At 40.8% G+C, this 24,647-nt stretch overlaps 4 protein-coding genes across 5 annotated transcripts in view; all 4 read left to right on the plus strand.

Annotated features, from left to right (window-relative positions):
- The first annotated feature begins 315 nt into the window (after nucleotides 1–315).
- LOC123959790 (cytospin-A-like) lies at nucleotides 316–4,691 on the plus strand. The gene is made up of 4 exons (XM_046034072.1): nucleotides 316–372; nucleotides 648–818; nucleotides 933–992; nucleotides 1,453–4,691. Exons 1-4 carry the CDS (start codon nucleotides 316–318, stop codon nucleotides 1,540–1,542), a joined length of 378 nt encoding a protein of 125 aa, XP_045890028.1. The 3' UTR covers nucleotides 1,543–4,691.
- Nucleotides 4,692–5,329: 638 nt separating this feature from the next.
- Nucleotides 5,330–14,049, plus strand: adora2aa (adenosine A2a receptor a). 2 transcript variants are annotated; one of them, XM_046035731.1, is made up of 4 exons: nucleotides 5,330–5,617; nucleotides 5,733–5,827; nucleotides 9,713–10,422; nucleotides 11,718–14,049. In XM_046035731.1, the coding sequence occupies exons 3-4, from the start codon at nucleotides 10,085–10,087 to the stop codon at nucleotides 12,565–12,567; spliced, it is 1,188 nt and encodes a 395-aa protein (XP_045891687.1). In that variant the 5' UTR covers nucleotides 5,330–5,617; nucleotides 5,733–5,827; nucleotides 9,713–10,084; the 3' UTR covers nucleotides 12,568–14,049. The 2 variants fall into 2 exon arrangements, with proteins under 2 accessions (XP_045891687.1, XP_045891688.1); XM_046035732.1 differs by lacking the exon at nucleotides 5,733–5,827.
- A 610-nt stretch (nucleotides 14,050–14,659) lies between these two features.
- On the plus strand, nucleotides 14,660–16,512 carry LOC123960785 (uncharacterized protein C22orf15). Its single transcript, XM_046035734.1, has 5 exons — nucleotides 14,660–14,789; nucleotides 15,079–15,165; nucleotides 15,379–15,501; nucleotides 15,915–15,989; nucleotides 16,136–16,512. The coding sequence occupies exons 1-5, from the start codon at nucleotides 14,765–14,767 to the stop codon at nucleotides 16,264–16,266; spliced, it is 441 nt and encodes a 146-aa protein (XP_045891690.1). The 5' UTR covers nucleotides 14,660–14,764; the 3' UTR covers nucleotides 16,267–16,512.
- Nucleotides 16,513–18,991: 2,479 nt separating this feature from the next.
- The window catches only part of upb1 (ureidopropionase, beta), a 6,840-nt gene continuing 1,184 nt past the window's right edge, over nucleotides 18,992–24,647 (plus strand). Inside the window, exons 1-9 of the mRNA XM_046035733.1 lie at nucleotides 18,992–19,241; nucleotides 20,214–20,385; nucleotides 20,558–20,645; nucleotides 20,730–20,824; nucleotides 20,910–21,068; nucleotides 21,167–21,336; nucleotides 21,667–21,748; nucleotides 21,985–22,027; nucleotides 23,076–23,230. Of these exons, the coding sequence (XP_045891689.1) occupies nucleotides 19,138–19,241; nucleotides 20,214–20,385; nucleotides 20,558–20,645; nucleotides 20,730–20,824; nucleotides 20,910–21,068; nucleotides 21,167–21,336; nucleotides 21,667–21,748; nucleotides 21,985–22,027; nucleotides 23,076–23,230 (1,068 nt within the window). The 5' untranslated portion in view covers nucleotides 18,992–19,137. The remainder of the gene's footprint in view (nucleotides 19,242–20,213; nucleotides 20,386–20,557; nucleotides 20,646–20,729; nucleotides 20,825–20,909; nucleotides 21,069–21,166; nucleotides 21,337–21,666; nucleotides 21,749–21,984; nucleotides 22,028–23,075; nucleotides 23,231–24,647) is intronic.

Below are 24,647 nucleotides of genomic sequence, written 5' to 3' on the forward strand. Positions count from 1 at the left end.
CTACCTCATGCCCGTTGGGTCTGGTCTTACCAAATAACCATCACTAAATAATAGTAAAGTATCGATAGTGGTATCGATAAAGAATTGGATCGTTAAGCGTCTCAATAAGGGTATCTATATCAATAAAAATTAACGATCCCCATCCCTAGACTTGTGTCTGTGTTTCCCTGCAAAATGGGTCACCAAATATACCTGGGGAGCCGTTAATATACCCCAAGTAAAGTTTATGTGTGGGGAAACACTGTTCTATCTGATCAGGCATGGTTAGGAAAGGTGTCATGGGAGGGTTTGGCCAAATTGTAGGCTGTGTCTAATATGATTCAGATTCAGCTTTCACAACTAAAGCTGGATTTAAATGCTGGTAAAACAAAGGTAATGCTAAGCCCAAAAAGCCTGTGAATAATTTTCATATTATTACTGCTCAAGGAAAGAAGTTTCAAGTTGTCTCGTGTTATAAATATCCCAGTATTGGCTTGATGACTGCCTTTCTTTTCAAACCCCCGGCTGATAATCTTGTTAAAAAGATGAGATTGATGCTAGAGTTTTATTTCAGAAACAAGTCCTGTTTTTCCTTTATAGCCAGAAAAAGTGGTATCTGCTATGTTTTTTTGTTTTTTTACCGGTTCTTGATTACGGGGATCTATTAGTATCATAGTGCACTCAGATTTGTTACAAACTCGATCGTCACTTTATTTTTTCAGAACATTGATATCACAAACTTCAGCAGCAGCTGGAATGATGGCCTGGCCTTCTGCGCCGTTCTCCACACCTACCTGCCTGCACACATCCCCTACCAAGAGCTCACCAGCCAAGAGAAGGCAAGTAGAGCTCCCAGGAAAGGCCCGACCTGTAAGCCATTATGACCACACCATTACAGTTGTTAGAATACTGTCCACTGTGTTGAACTGTGACTCTCTCTCTACTTTTCTCAGAGGAGGAACTTCACCTTAGCCTTCCAGGCTGCAGAGAGTGTGGGCATCAAATGCACTTTGGTAAGCTTTATCAAATTACTTTATTACGTGTGAGCAAAACCAAAATAAGAGAGACTATATATATATTTTTTTCATCCTTTTCTGATATACCACCCTAAATACATTTCAAACACTGACATTGCTAATTCGAATCATTAAGAGATGAACTACTGTATGTTTTGCAACTATACAATGTGTCATCCATAGTTATGCTTGTAACCTGCTGGTGTGTCAGTCATTAAAAACAAAAGCTGTACAGCTAGACATTGTTTATACCCACAGAACTTTATTTTAAATTTCAGCCACACCTTGATCCATGGATGACGTTTGCTCAGTTATTATAGAGATGCTGCTTTGTTTCCATGTACACTCACCAAATTAATTCTTTATCTATAATAAAGTATGTCGTGTTTTTGGTGGGATAGAAATCTTCAGTTTAGCAGTTTTTGATCCTCCTTAACTGACTATTTCTCCATTCCAGGACATAAATGAGATGGTGCACACAGAGAGGCCAGACTGGCAAAGCGTCATGACTTATGTCACGGCCATCTACAAGTACTTTGAGACCTGACTTCACCATCTTCCCCTCCCTGTTCCTGCAGCACAATCAGAGCAAGCTCTCCTGAGCTCGCAGCAACCTTTCAACCCCGCTGTCAACTGTTATACCTCACACCCTCTCCCCCACACCACAGCGACACCATGTCACGCTGCATGTCGGTCCACAGTATTTAGCGACACTAAAGGCAGACCAGAACCTCACTGGACACACAGCTAATCCATCCTCCCAGTGCAGCGTGAAAGGCGCTTTGTGTAGAGTTTGGGCTTTCCTGTATGTCTACCGTTACACTAGTAAGCCATGCCTCTGGTAGAAGCCTAGCGAACCAAGTATTAACTGACGAGCGATGAAATCCTGCAGATCACCTTTGCCTTCAGTTCACGTCTGAAGGAGCGGCATGAAAAAGAAAACCAAGTCTCAGTGCCTTCTACCTGGCTTTTCCTGGCAAATAATATTCCTTCACAGTTAACCCATTTTGCACGGTGTTAAGGGGGGAATTCCTGCAAATCCGATTTTCAACGTTCTTTGCAAGAGGATTCATTTTCATAAACGGTCACAATGTTTTTTCTTTTGTTGGTTGTCAATATTTTTGTGTAACTCATCAGCTTTCTAAAGAACAACAAACCAAACGAGCCAGTGATGTTGGAATTCCCCCCACAACCCTGAAAATCCCCATCGAAAGGAATTCAGACAGATGCAGCCTTTTTGCACGAAGTCTTCCAGACGTTACAGTACGATACAGATGCCTCTCTTTCAATGGAAAAAGTGCCTGTGTGGATTTTGATGCGGGAAACCAGGATATGAACACTCTCTGTGGGCCAGTCGTGAAGATTTGAGGAGTTGTTGCCAAATATGTTTTCAGAGCCTTTTGATTTCAGCAGCACAAACGCACTCATGATGGTTTTACACTAAAGGTCTCATGGACTGATAATAATTTGACGTGTATGGAGTTGAACGCTAAACCGTATAATGTGAGTGTTTGTGTTTTGTAGGCCTGCATTTGCCATCTTGCACTTAGACTTCTTTCAGTAGGCACATACAGCTCACTGCATCAGTTCATCATAAATATAAGTAGCATTTGTTTGTTTTTAATTATAAAATGTCTATTGACTGAGTTCTGTTCAGATCAGAGAGCCTTAAACTTTATAAGCCTGGGACTCTAATTTGTGAAATAGCGTGTCACCCAGGGCCTTCATTTTGGGAGAATGTGCTCTAGTATTTGGAAACCAGCAGTGACAGATTCATAGGTGAAGACTCGCTTTATTTCAATGCAGCGTCTCATTAAAAAGGAATACTTCCGCTTATTAGGAAATACACTTATTTACTTTCTTGCCGAATTTGATATGACTTTCATGCCTGAACGTTAAATATAAAGCTAGAACCAGGAGATTTTGTGTGTTTGATGCTGATGTTGTGTTAGACATTTTTGAAATTAGTGTGAGTAACCATTACTATAGAGATCCTTTGTAGCACACAGTGTAATTTCATTTGTCTGATTTCAGTCAGCAACATTGATTTTTGTGGGTAACACTTTGGGTCCCCCTATTTAGTAAGCAGTATAAATACAATACATTATGCAGCTATAAGGACATTTAAGGCAGTTATATATATACACTTAAATCTGCTTACAACTACATTATAGTGTGTTATAGACAGTTTATTAAATGTTTATATACTGTTTGTAAATGCTAAACAGGGGGGACTTAAAACATAGTGTTGCCATGTAATGCTGTGTGAATGCTGTGAGTTTATTGTGCCTCAACATACCAAGTTCACTGTATTTATTTGCATGGATTCCAGACATTGTAGTGAGGTCATTGCTTTATTTGTGTGCCTGAAGTGTATATGAACATATCACACATACAGTTTAGTAGATGCACTGAGATAAGCTTTTTTGTTAAACTCCACACCCATTTCCTGCCTTAACAGTTTCCACGAGTGAACCTGACGCTTCAAACTCTGGCCAATCTCAACCAGGCCATGTGTCACAGCGTGGAAATTTGTTTCTAAAACAAGGTCCATCTTGTTTGGGCCTCTTGATGAACACTAATAGCAAGTGACTGTGAGAAACTGGTTGGACGTGTCTGGTGAAGGTGACTGCACACTGTTGGTTTGGATCAGATGGGGCTGCCAAAGGGTATCCGTAGCAACATCTGAAGCAACATTTTTGTCTCGATTTTGAAGCACATCCTGCCGTGCCGTTTGCCAAGCCACCTTGTGACAATGTGTCCAGCTGCATTAGATATTCAGTGATTTAAAGTTAGCACAAGAGCCTCCAAAAAAGGACAGTTCCTTTTTTTTTTTTTTTTTTTTTTTTTGTGTACGAGAGAGTGCGAGTGAGTTATTTAATGGCATTTGAAAAAGCATTGGCTCTCTGTTGATAGGGCTTTGTGATGCTGAGGATTATCAGCCAACGTTTTTATTGTGTTTTGCTTGATTCCACCGCTGGCCCACATGTTTTATTGCTCCCGACAGGAACGTCTGAAAGCTACAGAAAGATCTGAAACCTCTCCGTCCTGGAAGTGGAATGTGTTTTGATCACGCTTTAGTGATCCTGGGACTTTACGAGGACCAGCGCATGTTGACGTGGAGTGATTGATGAACACTGAGCCCGGCCTGTTGAGGAGAGACCAGACAGCTGGCAAAAGCTAGGAAGCACATTCCACCTCCACATGATACAGCCGTAAGGGACATGTTACAGTAGTGTTTGGGACCTGACGTGATGCCCTTTAAGTGTATAGCTTTACCACAGCGAGCAAAGCAAATGTGAACGGTGCATTATAGGGTCCTTTTTATCACTCAACATTTATTTTTCTTTTGGTTTACTTGAAAATGCTCTGAGAATTCCACTGAACCTGCTTAAGTTTGTTAACTTTTTGTTTCCGTGTTGCCTTTTTTACAATCCATGCTAGATATTGTTTTTGGTGTGGATTTATCTTTTTTTCTAAGAGAGTATCCTGATCACACTACATGCAGTGCTGAAATTGTCCCTTAGCAAAGAATAGAGCTGAATGAATAAATTTGTGTGTGTATGTGTAGGGACTAAGCTACAGTATTAAGTGCACACTATGATGATAATCAGTTGTAAAAAAAATTTATGCTGTTTGGATTTGTGGTGTTTTATTTTTTCTGGCAGTAGTTATAAAAGACCATTGAAACAGCCATGGTTGTTGTCATCAATGTCTTGGCTGGTATTCAACTTTACCTGTGTAAACGAAGTTACATGACACTCAGTATTGAATGCTGAATGCAATTACAGTGTAAGGAAATTTCTAGATAAACCGATTACATTTTATTTAGACAACGATTTAGGAAATGTCTAGATAAACCAGATTACATTTTATTTAGACAACGATTTAGGAAATGTCTAGATAAACCAGATTACATTTGGAAGGAAATGTCTAGATAAACCAGATTACATTTTATTTAGACAACGATTTAGGAAACTATCTTGATAAACCAGATTGTATTCCATTTAAACAGCAATTAAAGTGAAAGTAAATCTCTAGATAAACCATATTACATTTGGAAGGAAATGTCTAGATAATCTGGATTGAATTTCACTGAAACGGCGATTAGAGTGTAAGAAAATGTCTAGAGATACCAGATTGCATTTAATTTAAACGGCGATTATAGTTCAAAAAAGAAAGTGTGTCATCAACACACTCATCTGTGTACACAACACATCCGCCCCCGGATAGGAAACAGATCGAGGCTCAATCAGGCTGAATATGTTTTATGAGGGAGGGGTGAGAGAGAGAGAGAGAGAGCGAGAGAGCGAGAGCGAGAGCGAGAGCCTCATCTGTCTCAGGTCATTCACTATAGAAGCGTTGTTACTCATCTCAGTGCGAGCAGGAGAAATTGATCCGACTTTGAATGCGTTTTAATTTCCTGCACTTAACAGCATTGTGAACTGAACTTAATAGAAGAAGTTTCACGCTTAAAGGTTAGGCCTACTTGTCGCTCAGAGGGAAGTGAAAACGATCATTTGCGTGATATTTCTAGGTCCGACATGGTTTTATCGCCTACAAAGTGCTTTCAGATATAGGCTGACATCTACATTCTGCCCGAAGGACATCAGGAAGAAAAGGTGAGTCCTTTTAATTAACAAAAAGTTTTGCACTGAATTAAAACCAATTAAAGTAATTGGATTTTGGATTGATTGATTGATAGACTGAATGCCTGCCTGCTATTCTTGCATTAAGTTTGGTCGGACCCCATGCACGCCCTGTTAACGTGCGGTTTGCGCAGCAGCACACAGACCGCAGGCAGAACAAGGGAAAGCATCTGAAAGCATGAGGTAAATGTGTGACGAATGCGATGCAGTGATGTTTGGTACAAGATGTCCTACACTGGGTGTTGGGTTTCCTCACCTGTGAGAACAAAAGCGAGCAGAAATGAACCTGAAGAACGTAACAATTCAGTGAGAGTCTCCACATCATGCGTAGGAATTCCTGGCAGTTTCTGGAACTCCTGTTCATTTAAAAACAAACATGTAGGTCCTGGATTATAAGTGATCATGTGAACCATGTGGGCAAAGTGTTGAGTAGCCTTTCTAATGACAGGCTGGTTCAAGCTGTTAGGGGGTACTGGATCAAAAGTTTGCTGTTGGGCCCCTACTAACTAATAAAACAGCAAGTAATAATGCAACAGTACTGCAATACTTGTATTTATGCTGTACTTAAGTTGCAGTTTAATTTAAAAAACCTACATTTAATAAAAATACCAAAAATAAATTGACATGTAATGAACCTGGGGCTTTCCACCTCCTGGTGGTACTGGCCCTTGAGTCTGGGTCAGTTGTCCAATTTGCTTGGTTTACCTAGAAAAGAGTCAGGCAGGTTTGAATCAACCAGGTGTGGATCCGCAGCAAATCAAGTCTCAGTTGTGGGCCCTGTGTCAAAATGCAGCCTAAATGGTGCATATTTCAAATTGTGTTTGCAACAGGGACTCAGTGGGGGCTCTCAGCTACTTTTTGCGCCAGGGCCTTCTAGTGTGTTAATCTAAAAACAAACTGTTAAATGCTCGCACTGATGATTAGTCACCATGTTTTTACTCAGTGAGCCTACGTCTCTGTGTGGTCTATGTTTTCCCTGGCTGCAAAAAGACAAATTTCCCCTCGGGGAGCAATAAATTAAAGGACCAGTGTGTAATATTTAGGGGGATATTGGCAGAAATGCAATATAATATTCTAAAGTATGTTTTCATTGTAGTAACTGAAAATAAGAATCATTGTGTTTTTGTCACCTTAGAATGAGCCCTTTTTATCTACAGAGGGAGCGGGTCCTCTTCCACAGAGTCCACCATGTTGCACCGCCATGTTTGTACAATAGCCCAGAAAGGCGAGTTTCAGCCACCGTAGTTTCTCCTACATGCTTGGAACAGGAGCGTGAGGGGAGGGTTATCGGCTGGCTGCAATCTGCAACCTCATTGCTACATGCCACTAAATCCCACACACTGGACCTTTTTGAAGACCATGATTAGCTCATGGACACTTCAGTAGGGCAGTCTCTTGTCATCAGAGTTGCTCTTGCTAGAGGACAATCAACCCTAATCAATTTGTCCATCGGCACCGTATACCGACCTACAACCATGTCTGTTATCAGGTAGCTGAGAGTTTGGCATGTCAGAAGGACTATGCTCAAGTGATTTGATGTGTTCTTGATGATGCTGTAGGGTTTGGGGTTAATTAGTTTTAACTTTAATAGCCTTGTAAATTCGAATGATTAATTCACTTCCAAATTGCACCAAACATCTCAATCTGAATACAAAGAGTTTCGATTTCTGAGCAAAAATGTCGCTAGCCCAAGCCCTGCTTAAGAAAGACCTCACTTTGACTTGTTTCACGATAAATCCCTGGAGTTTCTCTGATGCGTTTCATTATGCCATCTCAGGACAGCTTGTTATTGTAGGATGCATTGCTAGCGTAGGGGAATGACTGCCGTAGTTTTCAGAGATTAATTTTTTCCTTTACTGTCCTCTGGGTTTTTTGTTTTAGACGAACCGCTGCTGCATAAAACATTAAAATACACTGAAATATTACACCAAGCCTCTCTGACATCAAGACAAATGAACACCCTGGACTCAAACAAAAGCTTTATTTTTTCATTCAAAGTCAAATTGAATGAACAAAACGACCTAGTAATAATTATCGACCTTGAAATAACAAGTCTTGGTATTAATAAAGAAGTCTCATCCAACCCAAAGGGAAAATCCTGACTCACAGAGCAAAGGCCTCGGTGTTCCAGCACAGCTGTTATCTCCAAAAACACGACGTAATCCCAAGAAACATCCCCTCTGAGGGAATTCACCACCACAAAAACGTTCTGTCTGTGAAGCCTTTTATGGCCGATGGCGCACACATACCAGGCAATCTAACTACACTTTGCGTCACTAATTGAGAATAGGCCAGGGGCCACACATATCAAACGTCTAAGAATCACAAAATACCCTAAAGATCTACAGTAGCATAGGAGTCACAAGTTCTTCACTAAATGTGAATAAGATGCATTGTTGAGCAATAGCTGCAACAGTAAGCTAAAACCACAAATTGGTCATCATGACCCATCATATATTATACAGACATTTCAAAACATGTAGAAGGTGTGTGTGTTCTCCTCTGTCTCTGTACTGTAGCCATAAAATAAGCCAACTGACGGCTCTAAAAGACCTCTTGAGCTATCTTAAATTTAAGTTCTTTTTCTTTAACCTGCATGAACCACTATCTATCACCTCCTAACATCGACATAACGCGCAAACGGTGGCGATTTATACATCCAGCAGACACAGAGTAACATTAGCATTCATTCCGTTGTGTTTCTGGCTACCTGGCATAGTTACTGCACCGGGTCACTGTAGCCCTATAGACAGGCCTTGACAGCTGTTTTCAGAGAGGTTCTTCAGATTTGTCTGATCAGATGTTGTACTAAAATGTACATTCTATCGCAATATTATAAGAGCTGTGAGAGTGAACCAAAATAAAATAAAGTTATGGGCCGTAAAACCAAATCAACAACTTGAAAGACGTTACAACGCTCCGTCGACCTGAGGTTTCATTTTATTACCAAACTACACTGTGGTAATTGTATCTAGTGTTAATAGAAAAAAGATTGGTTTCACATCTAAAGGATTTCTTTAATACATTAAACATTCATGACTAAACAAACTAATCAAATTTAATCTTTAATTGTTATTTATTATTGACACTCATCAGGACTGTGTGGGCGTGCTGTGATCAGATATGCCCGACACATTCTGATTCAAGTGTTGCTATAAACAGACTGCCCATTTGGAATGAGTGAGAAGAGCTCAGATAAAAACACAAATGCAGAAAACTTTCAGGTGAAGAAACCAAAGCCTCTCTAACTGTTCACAGAAAATTGCTGGACACCACTGCCCATTGAGAGAGAGGTTCACTGACAAAATAGGCATTCAGGGCGAGTAGAAGTAAAAATGAAGGCTGTTTCGTCTGTCACATATATTCAAAACGTAACTTTTAGCAGTTTGATGATACGGGCCCAGGTTGCAATACTTAAAAGTGAAACACTGGGAGCTCTGCTACGTGTATGTTCGACACTGACAAAGTCTACACAAACCGCTCTCCCACTGCTCCTCTGCAGGGTCAAGAGGGGCTATTTATAGAAAACATCGGCAACTCAAAGTCCCACAAAACACTCATGTGACTATTATTGCAGACTAAAATGAGTTTGTGACAATGTTAATCTTCATATTGAATGGCCAAGTATTTGCACCAGAGGTTTCCACTTGTCAGAGCGTTGAAGCCTCTGAAAAAGTATTTAGATGTAAAGCTCTTTAAAGCAGCTGGACCCCACCTACCCACTTATAGTGTGTAATTCTGAGAAACATTTATGCCTTTAAAAGGAAGAATTTATTTGATTAAAATAATCTGATAGAAACCAGGACGAACCTCCATTATAGAGAGGCCAATATGTGAAATTTAATAATTCAGTTTCACCCTGGTGTTCTGCCAGACAAATACATTAGTCAATTCAGAGTAATAGAAGTCATATATGAAGAAATATTTAATTTCCTAAACCGCACATCATGTTTGACACAATCCTGCTCTGAAAGATATCTGTTGCAAGATAGTTGTTCCTGTTGACATTCACTTCCTTTATTGTAAAAGCATTTCCTCTTTTTCACTTCTGCACCTCTTTATCTCCAGCGACATTATGTTCCAGTGATGTGCGTTGTTGGCATCATCTCAGCCCCTCCAGAGGTTCATGGGAAAAAGCCACTGAGGGGAAGGACCTGAGGGGAGAGGACTGCAGATGAGCTTGTCACCAGGAGAGAATTGAGGCCACTGCGTATTTAGCGAATGCAGCTCCATGTGAAGTTGAATAAACCATTTTTTCTTCAGCATCTTGAGCTGAGCAGGTGTGAGGGAGCTGCCACAGCTGCTCGGGGGATCTGGTGTGGTGGATGTCTATGAGAGTTTTGCAGGCGAGGAGGCTGAGCTCAGCGGCTGCCAGGCTGCAGCTATGGTCGTTGAGGTGAGGTGTCCTCCCTCATCAGTGACCTCGCCGTTTGTCCCACCATGCCGGAAGACCCTGTCGCCTCCATCCTCTACATCATCCTGGAGCTGCTGATTGCTATGTTCTCCGTGCTGGGCAATGTGCTGGTCTGCTGGGCTGTGTGCCTCAACAGCAACCTGCAGAGCATCACCAACTTCTTTGTGGTGTCGCTGGCGGTAGCCGACATCGCCGTGGGCGTCCTGGCCATTCCCTTCGCCATTGTCATCAGCACCGGCTTCTGCTCCAACTTCTACGGCTGCCTGTTCATCGCCTGCTTTGTGCTGGTTCTCACCCAGAGCTCCATCTTCAGCCTGTTGGCCATCGCTATAGACCGGTACATTGCAATCAAGATCCCACTCAGGTCAGTGGCCCAGAGGAATTCTGAGTAGTTAGATGTGTGGCCGTGGATCCTTCTTATGCAGTTAGAGGAGAACGATAAGTTGGCTTTATTAATGGTTTACAAATCATTTATGAAAGCTTTATAGGTCAGTTATAAGCTAAGAATAAAAAGCCATTAACAGCTGCAGTCTAGAGGGCTAATTAGAAAGGGAGAAAGTGCTGAGCATTTATTATGTACTACAAACATTTACAGCTGCATTAAAAACCACCAAAGGGATTATTCACAGCCTGGCAACCGAAAAGTTTAAAAAAAAAAGTTTATTAACTATTAATAAAACTATTAATAAACAGACTAATTGAAATTTATAAACCCTTTATAAAGCATGCCTTTTTAGAAAGTTCTTAAGCTAAGGAAATAAAAATAAATGTGTTTTTGGGAAACAAAATAAGAACCTCAAGTGCGTGATTTAATATCCTTAAACAGAGAGTGCATTAAAAATGTGTCATAACTTGTTGTCTTGGCCTTTTCTTTCTTTTCTCAGCTTAGTCTCATGTATTTCTTAGTCCCAGGCAGAGGAGGAGATAAGTGTCTCCAGAAATGGCGTCTCCCACGAGGCCGTGTCCCCCTGGAGCAATCAAATGAATTTTGCTGTAAATGCTTATACAGGCCGTGTGACCCCCTGTGTAATCTTAACTTCATGATTTTTCTGTAAAAACACTGTGCTTGTCAGACTGTTCATGTTGAAAGTCAGCCCAGATTAGCTAAGGACGGTTTGTCCGTCACCCAGTGACACGCTGACCAACAGTGATGCTGTAGCTCGAGACTGTGACCTCATCATACTAAAACACTGAACCTCAGATTCACATCGAGCTCAGCCTTCCTGTTTTCAGGACTCAAATGCTGGAGGGGGGGCTTGTTTTTGCAGCATTAACCTTTGCACTTTAACATCTCAAGAATGTGATAGAAACAAGCAAAATATGTCAGCTGCTCTCCCACACTGCGCTACAGGCATTCTCAAAATAGTCTCTTCCTTTGCAGAGTGCTGAAAGACTTTGTTTGCTTATCTTTTCTCTTTTAGTTCCGGGAGGAGAAGTGCTTGCACAGAGCAATCAGCTGGGGAAATTATAAGTTATGGGGAACTTCAAATACTGTACACAAAAGATTATTAATTACAGTGCAGTCTTGCATCGAACATGAGATAATTGTTGGAAGCTTTCTGATAATGACTATAGACATTTTAGTATGACCTTTTAATCTGTAACGTTCACAGAGTTTTAAGCTGACAGACTGATGTTTCATATTGTCTCCCTCTCCAGGTACAACAGCTTGGTGACAGGCCAGCGGGCACAAGGCATCATCGCCATCTGCTGGGTTTTATCCATCATCATCGGCCTGACCCCCATGATGGGCTGGCACAAGCTGTCCGAGAGCGCCAACAGCACCTGCCCGCCCGGCCTGATGAAGTGCCTGTTTGAGGAGGTGGTGGTCATGGAGTATATGGTCTACTTCAACTTTTTTGCCTGTGTGCTGATTCCCCTGCTGCTGATGCTGGCCATCTACCTGTGTATCTTCATGGCCGCTCGCCACCAGCTCAAGCTGATGGAGGTAAAAGCCATTCACGGAGAGAAGTCGCGCTCCACGCTGCAGAAGGAGGTGCAGGCTGCCAAGTCGCTGGCCATCATTGTCGGGCTGTTTGCAGTCTGCTGGCTGCCTTTACACATCATCAACTGCTTCACCCTCTTCTGTCCTCAGTGTGAGCGTCCTCCGCTCTGGATCATGTATGTGGCCATTATTCTCTCCCATGCCAACTCTGTGATCAACCCCTTTATCTACGCCTACCGCATCCGGGAGTTCCGACAAACCTTTCGTAAGATTATCCGCCGCCACATTCTGGGCCAGCGGGAGCGGTTTGAGAGTAGCAGCAGTATGCGCAACTCCACTCACAACAGCATCACTGACTCCATCAGACTCAAGGCAAATGGCCTCAGCTTTGACGTTTTTACTGAACACAACAGCTGCAGTAGCTGTGAAAGTTCTGTAGGGGGCGGTCTGGTGGCGGTATCCCAACCCCCTCTCTCAGTTGTCATCTCCCACTGTCCTAAGATGGGCTCTTGTCCACTGCAAGTCCTCAGACAGACTCAAATTCCCAGAGGTCAACATCTATAGCATGCTGGCAAAGGTGTCCTAACACAGGAGCGGATCATTTACTAGTATTCAGGAGCCTTGCAGTAAAATGTCAATGTCAGCTCAGCAGCAGCTCTCAAAGGAAATGGGAGAACAGTAAGCAAATAATGGACAACGAATGTCACTGAGATAGCTTGCTGTGAGAAACTGTCTCCACTATTTAAACAGTGATGTTTTAATTTAAACTAGACTAAAAGTCTAAAAGCACTGCTAGCTGCCCAAAGAGTTGTTCTGCTTCAAGACCCCCCACATGACCAAGAGTGGTTTGAATGGAATGAGGGACTGATGCTTCTTTTTTTAAGGTGAAAGCAAGTCACACCTCAAAAATGGTTCTGCATTAAATGAATTAAACAAGAGCACAAAATCCTTTGGCATTGTATTTGCAAATAGTTAGAGTTCAGTACGAATGCACTTTGACTGGTGAAATAGCTTAAACCCACCAAAGCTCAGCTCAATATGGAAAGAAGGGGGAGCATGGACCCATCACTCTCTTCAAACAAGAATGGAAAAGGCGATGATTGTCTTTTCAGGAAGTCGCTCCTTGTTAAACTGCAGGTAGAAATAATATTTGATGGTACATATTTCAATTTTTCAGGGATGTGGATATAAACGTACTCTGATGGATTTCAGCACAGAGCACCACCATGGTGTATGGGCAGAGCATTATTGCTTATGCAAGGCAAGGCAAGTTTATTTGTATAGCACATTTCAACAACAAGGTAATTCAAAGTGCTTTACATAAAATATAAAAGCAACAGGGAAATATAAAAAAGTTTAAAAGCAACATAGAGAAATTGAAAAAATACACATTAAAATATAAGTTACAGTGCAGTGTACAATCAGGGTTAAAAGAGTTAAATGGAAAACAAAAACAGGCTGAGGGGTTGAGCAAATTATGATGCAGTACTGCATCATAATTTGCACCCCATCCTGAGGACCTGCCAGGTGCACAGACGGCGCCACCAGCCTGCTTAACAACGTTCACCCTCATTTGCAGAAAGTTAAACATTTTTCACATTCAGCATATTCCTTTGTCTCACATTGTAGTTCAGCCTCAACAGGAATGAATCGGTTCCGGTTTCATTTTTCACCCAGTTGCTCCCTGTTACTTTTGAATTCTTTCACCAGTGACAGGCTGGTTCAGGTTTGTGTCAATAGCGAAGTTGATGGTGTAATGCTGAAATAACCTTGTATTTTTGTTTGCTCAATGGGACAATGTGAATTGACTGTCCTTGTGTAAGTTATATTCATGTAAATGTTGACTTCTGAGATAGTTTGATGGATGATGGGAAATTATTTGAAGAGGACTGTGACTGCTTTTATTTTAGACTTAAATCAAACTCATGGAAGACACTTGTTTTTTATTTTTCCTGATGAATTCATCCTCAGTCCAGTGCAGCTATTGCCTTCTATGGAAGGCTAGCGAAAAGTCCTGTCTTTAAATAAATCCTTTTACTTTTTCAATGTGTACTTACAGTGTGGATTGATGCCGCTTGTGTGTCTGTACAATTAACGTGAAGCTAGAGTACAGCCAGCAGCCGGTTAGCTTAGCATAGAGACTGGAAAGAGAGGGGAAAAGCTAGGATGGCTCTGTCCAACTCAACACCTCAAAGCTCAATAATTTAAATGTAATTTCTTGTTTGTTTAATCTGTACAAAAGCCTGAGCTAAAACAATAAAGTTTCAGTTGAACATCTAAACAATGAGCTGAAACTCCACGTAAAGCTCTGTAAAACCAAGTAGAGCTGCAGATTCAGGATGGTTATTTTCTATTGGGTCTGGCTATTTGGAACTAAGAAATTAATCTGTGGCGGGAAACAATATAGCCTCTTTTTTTCAGTCTGTCTTGACATCACTGTCCAACAACTATAAAATCCAGAGTGCCACTCTGTCTGTGTGGAGAGACTCCATGGATACAAACAACAGCAGACCCTTGTCCCCTTATTTAAAAGGCTTCAGCTGAAAAGGAGAAGAAGAGGAGGAGGAGGATGGATGTGTGTGTGTGTGTGTTTACCATCTCTACATTATGCAGCCTCTGCCTCAGAGCTGGGTCACAAAGTGTAGACCACAACACTGATCTAGTTGCTGCGCTTTGTGCCACGTCCAGACGTGTCTCCCTGGGCTCTTGCTTTAAGCTAGTGACATTACAAGTGGAGCTTGGTTGCAGTCAGGACCAGAAAATGTTTGTCACTATACTGTTCGGAGGTTAGTAAAGTTCCTGGATATTTTTATTGTTCTCTGCTTGGCAAGTAGAAATTTTGTTTAATTTAAACAACTTAGGATGTTGATGTAGAGTATTATTAAACAGGTGTTTAAAGTTTGATTATTTTATTTGTGTGGATGAGAGAACTTTGCTGCACATATTCAATATAGTGGTAAATAACCTGGTTTGTTTTACAAGTGAAAATGTGTGAGTACAGGGAGAATGAGGGAGTCAAAATGCAATGTTTAATGTGCACTGTTATATTTTTAAATAGATTTTTTTTATTCACAGACAGCAGGATGGAAATGTTCAACCTCAACTGTAAGCTGATAGACTTGATCCATCATTTAAAGGAGAGGTGTGGTCTGGATTTTAAAGGTACTTAACGGCACTAAGGTCTGAAACATCCAGGAATGAAACGAATCACATTCCTTTATTTCCCTTTTATCTCCCTATTGGGAGTGTAATGGAAACATAATTCATTTATTGAGTGACACCAAAAAGTCACTACTTTCACCTAGATTTTCGGTTTAAATACAAAATATTTTATCTTGAGTGCTCTAAAAAATGAAAATAAAATTCGCCCTATAGAGTGTGTGGACCTGATGGACAGCAGTGGTAGAGTGATGAACCTGGAGGGGAAGCAGCAAAGTGTGGCTCTGGCCAGCAGCGTCCTGGTAGAGAGACACCACTACATCCTCCTGCGAGTGTGCCGTGAGTCTGTCTAGTTTTTCAAAACCTTGTTACAATCTCTGGCCTGAATAGTTTGATTGCCATTTTAGATTCTCCATTTAGAAAAAGGTCAGTGATAAGTTACAGCAAAGGCAATTTTTGGTGCTTTAAAATTATATTTACAGTTTTGGATAGTGAGTGATTTTAGTAGAGTTGTGTAGGTGTTTCTCGTGTGTGTGTGTGTGTGTGTGTGTGTGTGTGTGTGTGTGTATAGTTTTAAAGTAATTTTTTGGATTGGAGGTTATAGTAGCTAAAATTCTTGATTTGCTGCTCATGAAGGTTTTCTATAGAAACAAAAAAGTGTATTTAATTTAGTTTTTGGGGAAATGTCTGACAAACGTGCTCCTCCAGCTGTTTTACTACACATTAAAGTTCCTGACTTTACTTCCCTTCAGGAGATGGTGATACTGGAGATCGGAAATATGTGTCTCTCCTGAACAACTTCTCCCAGAGTCATCCTGAGTTGACAGGTAACAAAAACCACCAGCAGAGGACAAAACAGCTTCTTGACTGGAAGTGAACAGTGCAGACCAACCAACGGACGTGAAGTGGCTCTCTGGGGCCTCTTGTTGGTCAAACCTGTGTTTACAATTTAAATTAAACCCTTCTGTTGCAGAGCTGCTGAGGAAACTTTCAAAGCCAGACAAGGAGCGAGATGGAAAGACCAGAGGTGGACGAACACAGAGGAGCAAACAAACCAGGAGCAAAAGCATCTCTGCAAATAACAAGAGCCAAAAAATGAAATAGTTTCTACCTGAGTCATGACAAACTCTTAAGTCTGATTTCTGTACAAAATCTGAAACACATGAACAGACTAGATTTATCATGTAGCTATACAAACAATCTGTTAAATGCATCAGATATAGGTCTTTAGCAAATTTATTTTCTATTTTAGCGATATGTACTACCAACTGAGTAACTGTATTAGAAGAAGATGTCTTCAATAAAACTAATGTGTGAATGCTATGAATAAAAACCACAGTATCACACACACACACACACACACACAGTTTCTGTGTCCAACTAAGCCTCCTGCTTGTGTGTTTGCTACACACTTGGTAATTATAGTGTTATTGCTAAACATATCTCCAGCACACAGGCTAAAAACAGAGAGGGGAAATAGTCCGGACTTCTGTTTATTTACCAGTCACATCTCCAATTATACACAAGGGAGAATGAAGCACTGAAGAAAGAAAACTCAAACTAGATATACTAGATATATTAGCTGATTAAACAAATATGTGACCATGACAAGATGTAAAGATTGCTGACAGTGTTTGGAACTGGCTCACTATAACTGACCTGCTGTAGTGCTGCAGCTGCTGCCAAGGCTGACTGCTACGAGAAAATAAGAGCTCACAGAGACTGCTGCACACCGAGAGCTGCAGGTAGTGAAAACAAAATACCAGATTCAAGAAAGTGTGGGAAATAATCTGAGAACGAAACTGTACTGTGAGAAAGGATGAGGTTGGCCAAGGCAGGGGTAAGAGTGAGACAAATCTATAGACAGGTGTGTGTGTGGGTGTGTGTCTATAGGCAATATTTATTAATATTTATTGAATTTATATGCTGCATTGTGAATCTGAGATATATTTGGATTTTTGGACCATGACAGAGTGGCATTTACCTTTCACATTAACATTTCATACCTTTTTCTGAGATCTCATTGGGCCATTTCTTCTTCAATCTTTACTTTGATGTCAGGAATATTATTTCTTTTACATTGACACTGACATTATTATATGTATTTCCAGTTATTTAGTTTATATAGTAGGTTTGCTGTTGTAAACACAGTTTAAATGTAGGCTAAATCTATTCCAATACAGTTCTGAATTAAATGATCATTTTAAAAAAGGGCTGATAAGTGGTAAGATTACATTTTTCATTGACAAAAGGGCACTTTGGGCATCAAAGGGCAAAAGTGCAACTGATCAGAATCAATCGGTTGTTTTAAACAAAGTTAAATTGCACTGTAACTTCAAGCTCAGCATAACAAACATTTGTATCCTGATCCTGACCAAGATCAGCAACTATGGCATGAAGATAATATAGTTCTGCTTCAGATTTACCAAAATCTTATATTAGTCCAATAGACAACAGCAGAAGAAATATCAAAAAACGGTGGAATAAATAAAGTAAAAGTCCTGCAATCAAAGTTGTACTTAAGTACAGAAGTATTAGCTGAAACATAAAAGTAAATTAAGAAAAATGAAAAACAAAAGTTATCAAAAAAAAAGTCATATGTATTATTGTGGCATTATGTATAATTGGGTGTGTCATTCTGTATTACAGTTTTTGTCAATTGCTTATATGTGTTTTTTTGAAAGCATGACTCATTTCCTAAAAACTCAAAGCCAACTCCACATTCAAAACAATGTTATGTCTTCTCAAAATGATATTTTGTCTTCAAATGACACACACCAAATGGATAAGCATTTCTAAGAACCAATTCAGCACTGACGTGCTCAATGTAAAACACTACTGAGCAGGCGTTTTGCATTGTCAGTGTTACACTGCACTGCGGGGCAGCTGTGGCTCAGGAGGTAGAACAGTTATCCGCTAACCGGAAGGTTGGTGGTTTGATCCCTGGCTACCCCAGTCTACATGTTGAAGTGTGCTTGGGCAAGACACTGACCCCTATTAATCCTGGTGGCTCTGCCATATGTGTGAATGTTATTGCTGCCATCAGTATGAATGTGACACAGTGGTTGTAAAGACTTGAAAGGTGCTATAGTACAGACCATTTACAGCCCACCCTGTTCTATACACACAAATACAGGAATAAAATATTTTTTTATTCTGAAATATGTGTCTGCAAACACAGTTGGATTTAGAAAGTGTTCTTCACACAGATACAGAACAATAATAAAAAATACAGATTAAGCCTTTTGAATACTGGAAAGAAAAGGTTTTGCTCTGGTCACAGCACCACAGAAGAACTTGCCTGAACATGGCCCTTTTACAGTAGGCTATTGCTAAAGCTCTGGTTGCCTATTGAACACATGTGCAACACGTGTTTGCCCATGTGAGGAGTCAGAGTGGACAGCATACAAATTAAGTTCAACATTAAGAATTAATCACTTCAGTTTAGCTGCTTCAGTTACAGGGTGAGGGTGCAGTGCATGCTGGTTCACTGCTACATACACTGTCATGGTTTATTGGCTTCATATGATTATTTACACCTGTGCTTTTCAGTCAAAATGTCCTCTGTGAAAACGGCTTATAGCCTACATCATATTCATATGCTCAATAGTTTTATAAAACCAGAATCTGCAAAGTAAATAGTATCTGCAGCTGTCAGCAAATGTAGATAAAGGTTTCCCTGTAACTTAACCTACTTACAGTGTTTGGGTAGACGCATTAGATTTGTGTGTGTGCGCGGGTTTGGAGTGAACATGACATTATACACGCATGCGCGCGGGCGGGGAGAGGGGGCGCGCTGTGTTAATTAATGACCCGACCTCCCTGTCAGCGGCCCCTGTAGAGACTCTGTTGGCTCTTCTTCTCAAAATCCTGAATCGCGTCAGACAACGTGTAAACTCTTGTGATTATTTCAGCAGTGTAACAGGTAAAACAGCAGACACTGAGCAGCGCTGCAGACCCAAAGAAACCGCACAAATGTCCGCAAGTGGGTTTGAATCGCTGGAGACCTCTCTGGAGTCGCACCTGCCAGAGGCCGAGCTCGCAGAGGTGAAACGCATTTTGTTCGGAAGGGACACAAAGTGAGTGTTTCTGAACCATCATATTATTTTCTCTTTTACCGTGCTTTTTCTGCACACTTTGTTCCTGGTAAATGATACTGCTGAGTGAACTTCGACGTTTTTATAATGCGCAAGGACGTAGCCATGGAGTCGACACTGGGACATGTGATTTAGAATTTAAAAACTAATTTCCTGTCAATGTAAAATATTTAAAAAATCACACATGGGATGAACTAATAGTGGATTGCATTACTCTGGTTTTTCTTTCTTCTTTGTATTCCTCATAGGAATATTATTAATATTAATGAATGTATTTATTTGCCCTATTATTTATTTATTTATTAATATTAACAAATTCTTTTGTGTATAGGTCACGTAGACAGACAGGAAGAGCAAATAAATTATTAAAAGGAGGGAGGAAGTTACTTTACATTAACCTAATAAATTTCACTCTAATATTGGAAATGGTTGTCCCCCTGGTTAAATAAATCTATGTTGTGAACATCAGTAATCTCTCCTAGAATATTTTATTCATTGTCGAAATTCAGAATGTAGTATTTGCTGATCCTGGCCAATACACATGCCAAAATGTGAATAAGTGGAGTACTGACATTTATTTGTTTCCACTACAAGCACTAAGCAAATTGTTGTTTTTATTTAAGTAAATTCGGGTGGGAAGCAGGAGTGTTTGCTCTCCTCTCATTTTCTCCTCTCGTCATACCTTGCCCTATCACCTCTTACTTATTTTTTGCGAATATGCAATAAATGAAAGCTACTGCTGTCCATATAAATTACACTATGATTTGACTGTCTGAGAAGAATACACAAAAACCAAGGATGCAAAGGTTTTGCGTACTTTTCACTGTTGACTTTAAGGCCTGAGAGACGGTGTATTTTAACATTGTGCTCAGTTACTACATGGAATTCATGTTCCTATCTTGTTGTTTGGGTGTCTAATATGTGAACACTCGTGAATAATCTTCTCTGTTACAGGAAGTTGGCCCTCCCCGAAAGCGCTTTGCATGCAGCCTCTGAGCGTAACTTTGAGCTGAAGGGTTACATGTTTGAAGCTGGACTGGAACAGCTGAGGCCACCCAGAAGGATCCGCGTGGGACTCATTCAGAACTGCATTGTTCTGCCCACTGATGCCCCCGTCTTGGACCAGGTCAGGACTCAGACACGTTATTTAACTAACGAAACGTGCAAACAGACCTGTTGGTGGTACAGTAGCAGTGTGGTACACACTGATGGGATTTTGTAAGACGTGATAGAATGAGTTTCTTCTGTTCAGGTAAAAATGAACTGCTACAAATCCTTCTCCCTGTCTCCCTCCACAGATCAATGCCATGCATAGTCGAATTGGTGAAATGGTTGAGGTAGCAGCCATGTGCGGGGTAAACATTGTCTGCTTTCAGGAGACCTGGAGTGAGTGCTTCATGAGTCCGAACTACATCAGTTATCCATCGCATGTACATATTAGCCAGTAAACGAGACCAACCTGTGTTTTAGACATGCCCTTTGCTTTCTGCACCCGCGAGAAAGAACCATGGACCGAGTTTGCAGAGTCTGCTGAAGAAGGAATGACCACGCGCTTCTGCCAAGAGGTAAGATTACAGAGGGCCGACACAGTGCATTGACATGCTTCAGTACTGAACACAAGCCGAATAATCACTGTAATTCTGTCATTAGCTGGCCAGAAAGTACAACATGGTAGTTGTTTCTCCAATTTTGGAGCGAGAAGAGCCGCACAACACTCTGTGGAACACAGCGGTGGTGATCTCCAACTCTGGAAATGTGCTGGGAAAGAGCAGGAAGAACCATATTCCCAGGATTGGAGACTTTAATGAGGTTAGTGTGTGATTTCCACTAGACTATGATACACTGCATCTGCATGAAATCAGGCAAACTGCTATGTTCCCTATGTTTGTGCTATTTTATTTTTTTAGTCTACATATTATATGGAGGGCAACACTGGCCACACAGTGTTCCAGACACAGTTTGGGAAGATAGCGGTGAATATCTGCTACGGGCGGCATCACCCTCTCAACTGGTTCATGTACAGCATGAATGGAGCCGAAATCATCTTTAACCCCTCAGCTACTGTTGGAGCTCTGAGGTAATGCACAAAAGGCAGTAAGTATTATTTCTGACATGCTGTATTAGCAATTGCCCTGAGGAAAAAATAGCTGGGCTCCCAACACCCTCTTTCTCCCCCTCTCTTCGCACTATGTACACTCTTCCTATGCTTGAATATTATGTGGCCCCTGCAGGGGAATTTTCTTTGTAGGCTTAATTCAGGTTTTGTGTTCAGATTGAGGTGACCTTGCAGGGAAAGCCCATAAACACTGAGGGAAAGACAGAGTGTGGACCAAAGAAGGCCTCTTCTCTTGTTAGAAAAGCACATGTACATGTTTACATCAACAATAATGTTTTTTATTCTCTACAGTGAACCAATGTGGCCTATAGAGGCCAGGAATGCAGCAATAGCTAACCACTGTTTCACTTGTGCAATCAACCGTGTTGGGACGGTAAGTCAGTCTCTATAACTGCAATCATACATGTAGGGTTTCTTTTGGTGAATGCTACAAAAATACAGACTATTGACATTGAAAGTTACACATAGCAATAGGTAGTGAAGCGTCCCACATCCCCGAAACTGACGTGACCTCAGTGTCAGTGGAAGCTATGGTGTCTCAACTCAGCTGCTGAACAACCACTGTTTGGAGCTTGTGTGACATTGTGTGCATTGTTGTATTTCACACAGGAACATTTCAAAAGTGAATTCACATCTGGTGATGGAAAAAAAGGTAAGAGATTTAATTCCTAGAACTTTCATGAACTTGTATGATAAACTGTGAGGAGCTGAATCAAAATGTGCAGTTTATTTTTAAGGATAACCTGAATATTACTCAGCACAGAAACACGTAATCCTGTAACGTGTCTAGTATACCAGACCAAACCTGGCTTATTGAAAATGAAATACATTAATTAAATGATTAAATGGCCAAATAAACTGAGAAAATCAGGAATATAAAATTAATAAATGTGCAGTATTTGTTTTATCTATCAGTTAATTTTTCCCTCCCAGTCAGTCATGTTTAGTCTGTACAGTAGGGTAACCTGGGGTAAGACACCCCCTCATGGTGATTCTAACAAAAAACACAATTTTTTTTCTCAACATTTCTTCTGGCTCACCCTAGTCTCACTGAAATAAAAATTTTCTCTGTTTCATCACAATGTTTGAAGTTATTTGATCAAAGCCATTCTGACCCAAGCTTTTTTTTTTTATTATTATATTATATATATTTATTATTGTATATTTACATTAAGGGGAGCCTTAAGATGAGTTATGCAATTGTTTGGAGAGAAAGATTTTTATAGTTTTTAGTTAAAGTAGTGAAATGCTAGATTAGTATGTTTGGGATAAGACGTCCCCCCGGTCACCTTGCCCCTTTATAGCTGATCGTTTGTAGGTTAGATGTTACTCACTGGACAGACCCTTTAGCCAACTAACAACTTCACTATCAGAAAGTCTGAGGTAAAATTCCGAGGTTATAAGCTCACATATGCTCACATTTGCACATATTTTACCTCAGACTTTCTGCTAATGAAGTTCCTAGCAACCTCACTATTTAAAATTCTGAGAAATAAATTATAGCTAACAACATAAGGCAAGGCAAATTTATTTCTACAACATAGGTCTATATTCCCCTTGCTTTTAACCAGCTAGTTACCGTCTTAGGACGGGCGTCTTACCCGAAGCTACCCTATGTATAGTAAGAACCTGTTACTAGCAGGGGGAATTATTTTAGTTAGTTAAGTTTAAGTTACAGACAGCGCTCTTGACTTTTACAGCCCACCATGACTTTGGACACTTCTATGGATCCAGTTATGTGGCTGCTCCTGACGGCAGCCGCACCCCGGGGCTCTCTAGGACCTGTGACGGACTACTGGTGGTAGAAATGGATCTCAACCTGAACAGACAAATCAGCGACAAATGGAGTTTCAAGGTAACTACACTCACCAGCCACTGTATTAGGTACACCTTGCTAATACCTGGTCGGACCCCCTTTTGCCTTCAGAACTGCCTTAATTCTTCGTTGGAAACATTCCTCAGAGACTTTGGATCCATATTGACATGATAGCATTACGCGTTTGCTGCAGATTTGTCGGCTGCACATCCATGATGCGAATCTCCTGTTATACCACATCCCAAAGGTGCTCTGTTGGACTGAGATCTGGTGACTGGGGAGGCCACTGGAGTACAGTGAACTCATTTTTATGTTCAAGAAACCAGTTTGAGATGATTTGAGCTTTGTGACATGGTGCATTATCCTGCTGGAAGTAGCTATCAGAAGATGGGTATACTGTGATCATAAAGGGATAGACGTGGTCAGCAGCAGTACTATGTAGTAGTACGTCACATTTAACGATGCTCAATTGGTATTAAGGGGCCAAAAGTGTGCAAAAAATATCCCCCACACCACCACCAGCCTGACCCTTTGATATAAGGCAGGATGGATCCATTCTTTCATGTTGTTGCCAAATTCTGACCCTACCATCTGAATGTCGAGACTCATCAGACCAGGAAACGTTTTTCCAATCTTCGATTGTCCACTTTTGGTGAGCCTGTGTGAAATGTAGTTTCCTGAAATTCAGTTTCCATAGCTGACAGGAGTGGTCTTCAGCTGCTGTAGCCCATCTGCTTCAAGGTTCGACGTGTTGCGCGTTCAGAGATGGTATTCTGCATACCCTGGTTGTAACGAGTGGTTATTTGAGTTACTGTTGCCTTTCTGTCATCTTGAACCAGTCTGCCAATTCTCCTCTGACATTAACGAGGCATTTTTGTCCACACAACCGCCAATCACTGGATATTTTCTCTTTTTCTGAACAATCTCTGTAAACCCTAAAGATGGTTGTACGTGCCCGTCTGGCACCAGCAACCATGCCATGTTAAAAGTCACTTAAATCCCCTTTCTTCCCCATTCTGATGCTCGGTTTGAACTTCAGGAAGGTGTCTTGACTACGTCTGCATGCAAAAATGCATTGAGTTGCTGCCATGTGATTGGCTGATGAGCTATTTACAGTGGGTACGGAAAGTATTCAGACCCCTTTAAATTTTTCACTCTTTGTTTCATTGCAGCCTTTTTCCAAAAATCAAAAAAGTTCATTTTATTTCTCAGTAATGTACACTCAGCACCCCATCTTGACAGAAAAAAACAGAAATGTAGAAATTTTTGCAAATTTATTAAAAAAGAAAAACTGAAATATCACATGGTCATAAGTATTCAGACCCTTTGCCGTGACACTCATATTTAACTCAGGTGCTGTCTATTTCTTCTGATCATCCTTGAGATGGTTCTACACCTTCATTTGAGTCCAGCTGTGTTTGATTATACTGATTGGACTTGATTAGGAAAGCCACAC

Source organism: Micropterus dolomieu, linkage group LG21 (assembly GCF_021292245.1).
Source record: "Micropterus dolomieu isolate WLL.071019.BEF.003 ecotype Adirondacks linkage group LG21, ASM2129224v1, whole genome shotgun sequence".
NCBI lineage: Eukaryota > Metazoa > Chordata > Actinopteri > Centrarchiformes > Centrarchidae > Micropterus > Micropterus dolomieu.

What these genes read in the sequence shown, in the direction of transcription:
- LOC123960785 (XM_046035734.1), top strand. Translation starts at nt 14,765, where the DNA reads ATGTTTGTCACTATACTGTTCGGAG. An exon ending in CATCCTCCTGCGAGTGTGCC is followed by an intron (nt 15,502 to 15,914) that starts GTGAGTCTGTCT and finishes ACTTCCCTTCAG; the next exon opens with GAGATGGTGATACTGGAGAT. An exon ending in GAGTCATCCTGAGTTGACAG is followed by an intron (nt 15,990 to 16,135) that starts GTAACAAAAACC and finishes CTTCTGTTGCAG; the next exon opens with AGCTGCTGAGGAAACTTTCA.
- adora2aa (XM_046035731.1), top strand. Translation starts at nt 10,085, where the DNA reads ATGCCGGAAGACCCTGTCGCCTCCATCCTCTACATCATCCTGGAGCTG. An exon ending in GCAATCAAGATCCCACTCAG is followed by an intron (nt 10,423 to 11,717) that starts GTCAGTGGCCCA and finishes CTCCCTCTCCAG; the next exon opens with GTACAACAGCTTGGTGACAG.
- LOC123959790 (XM_046034072.1), top strand. Translation starts at nt 316, where the DNA reads ATGATTCAGATTCAGCTTTCACAACTAAAGCTGGATTTAAATGCTGGT. An exon ending in TAAATGCTGGTAAAACAAAG is followed by an intron (nt 373 to 647) that starts GTAATGCTAAGC and finishes GGGATCTATTAG; the next exon opens with TATCATAGTGCACTCAGATT. An exon ending in AGCTCACCAGCCAAGAGAAG is followed by an intron (nt 819 to 932) that starts GCAAGTAGAGCT and finishes TACTTTTCTCAG; the next exon opens with AGGAGGAACTTCACCTTAGC.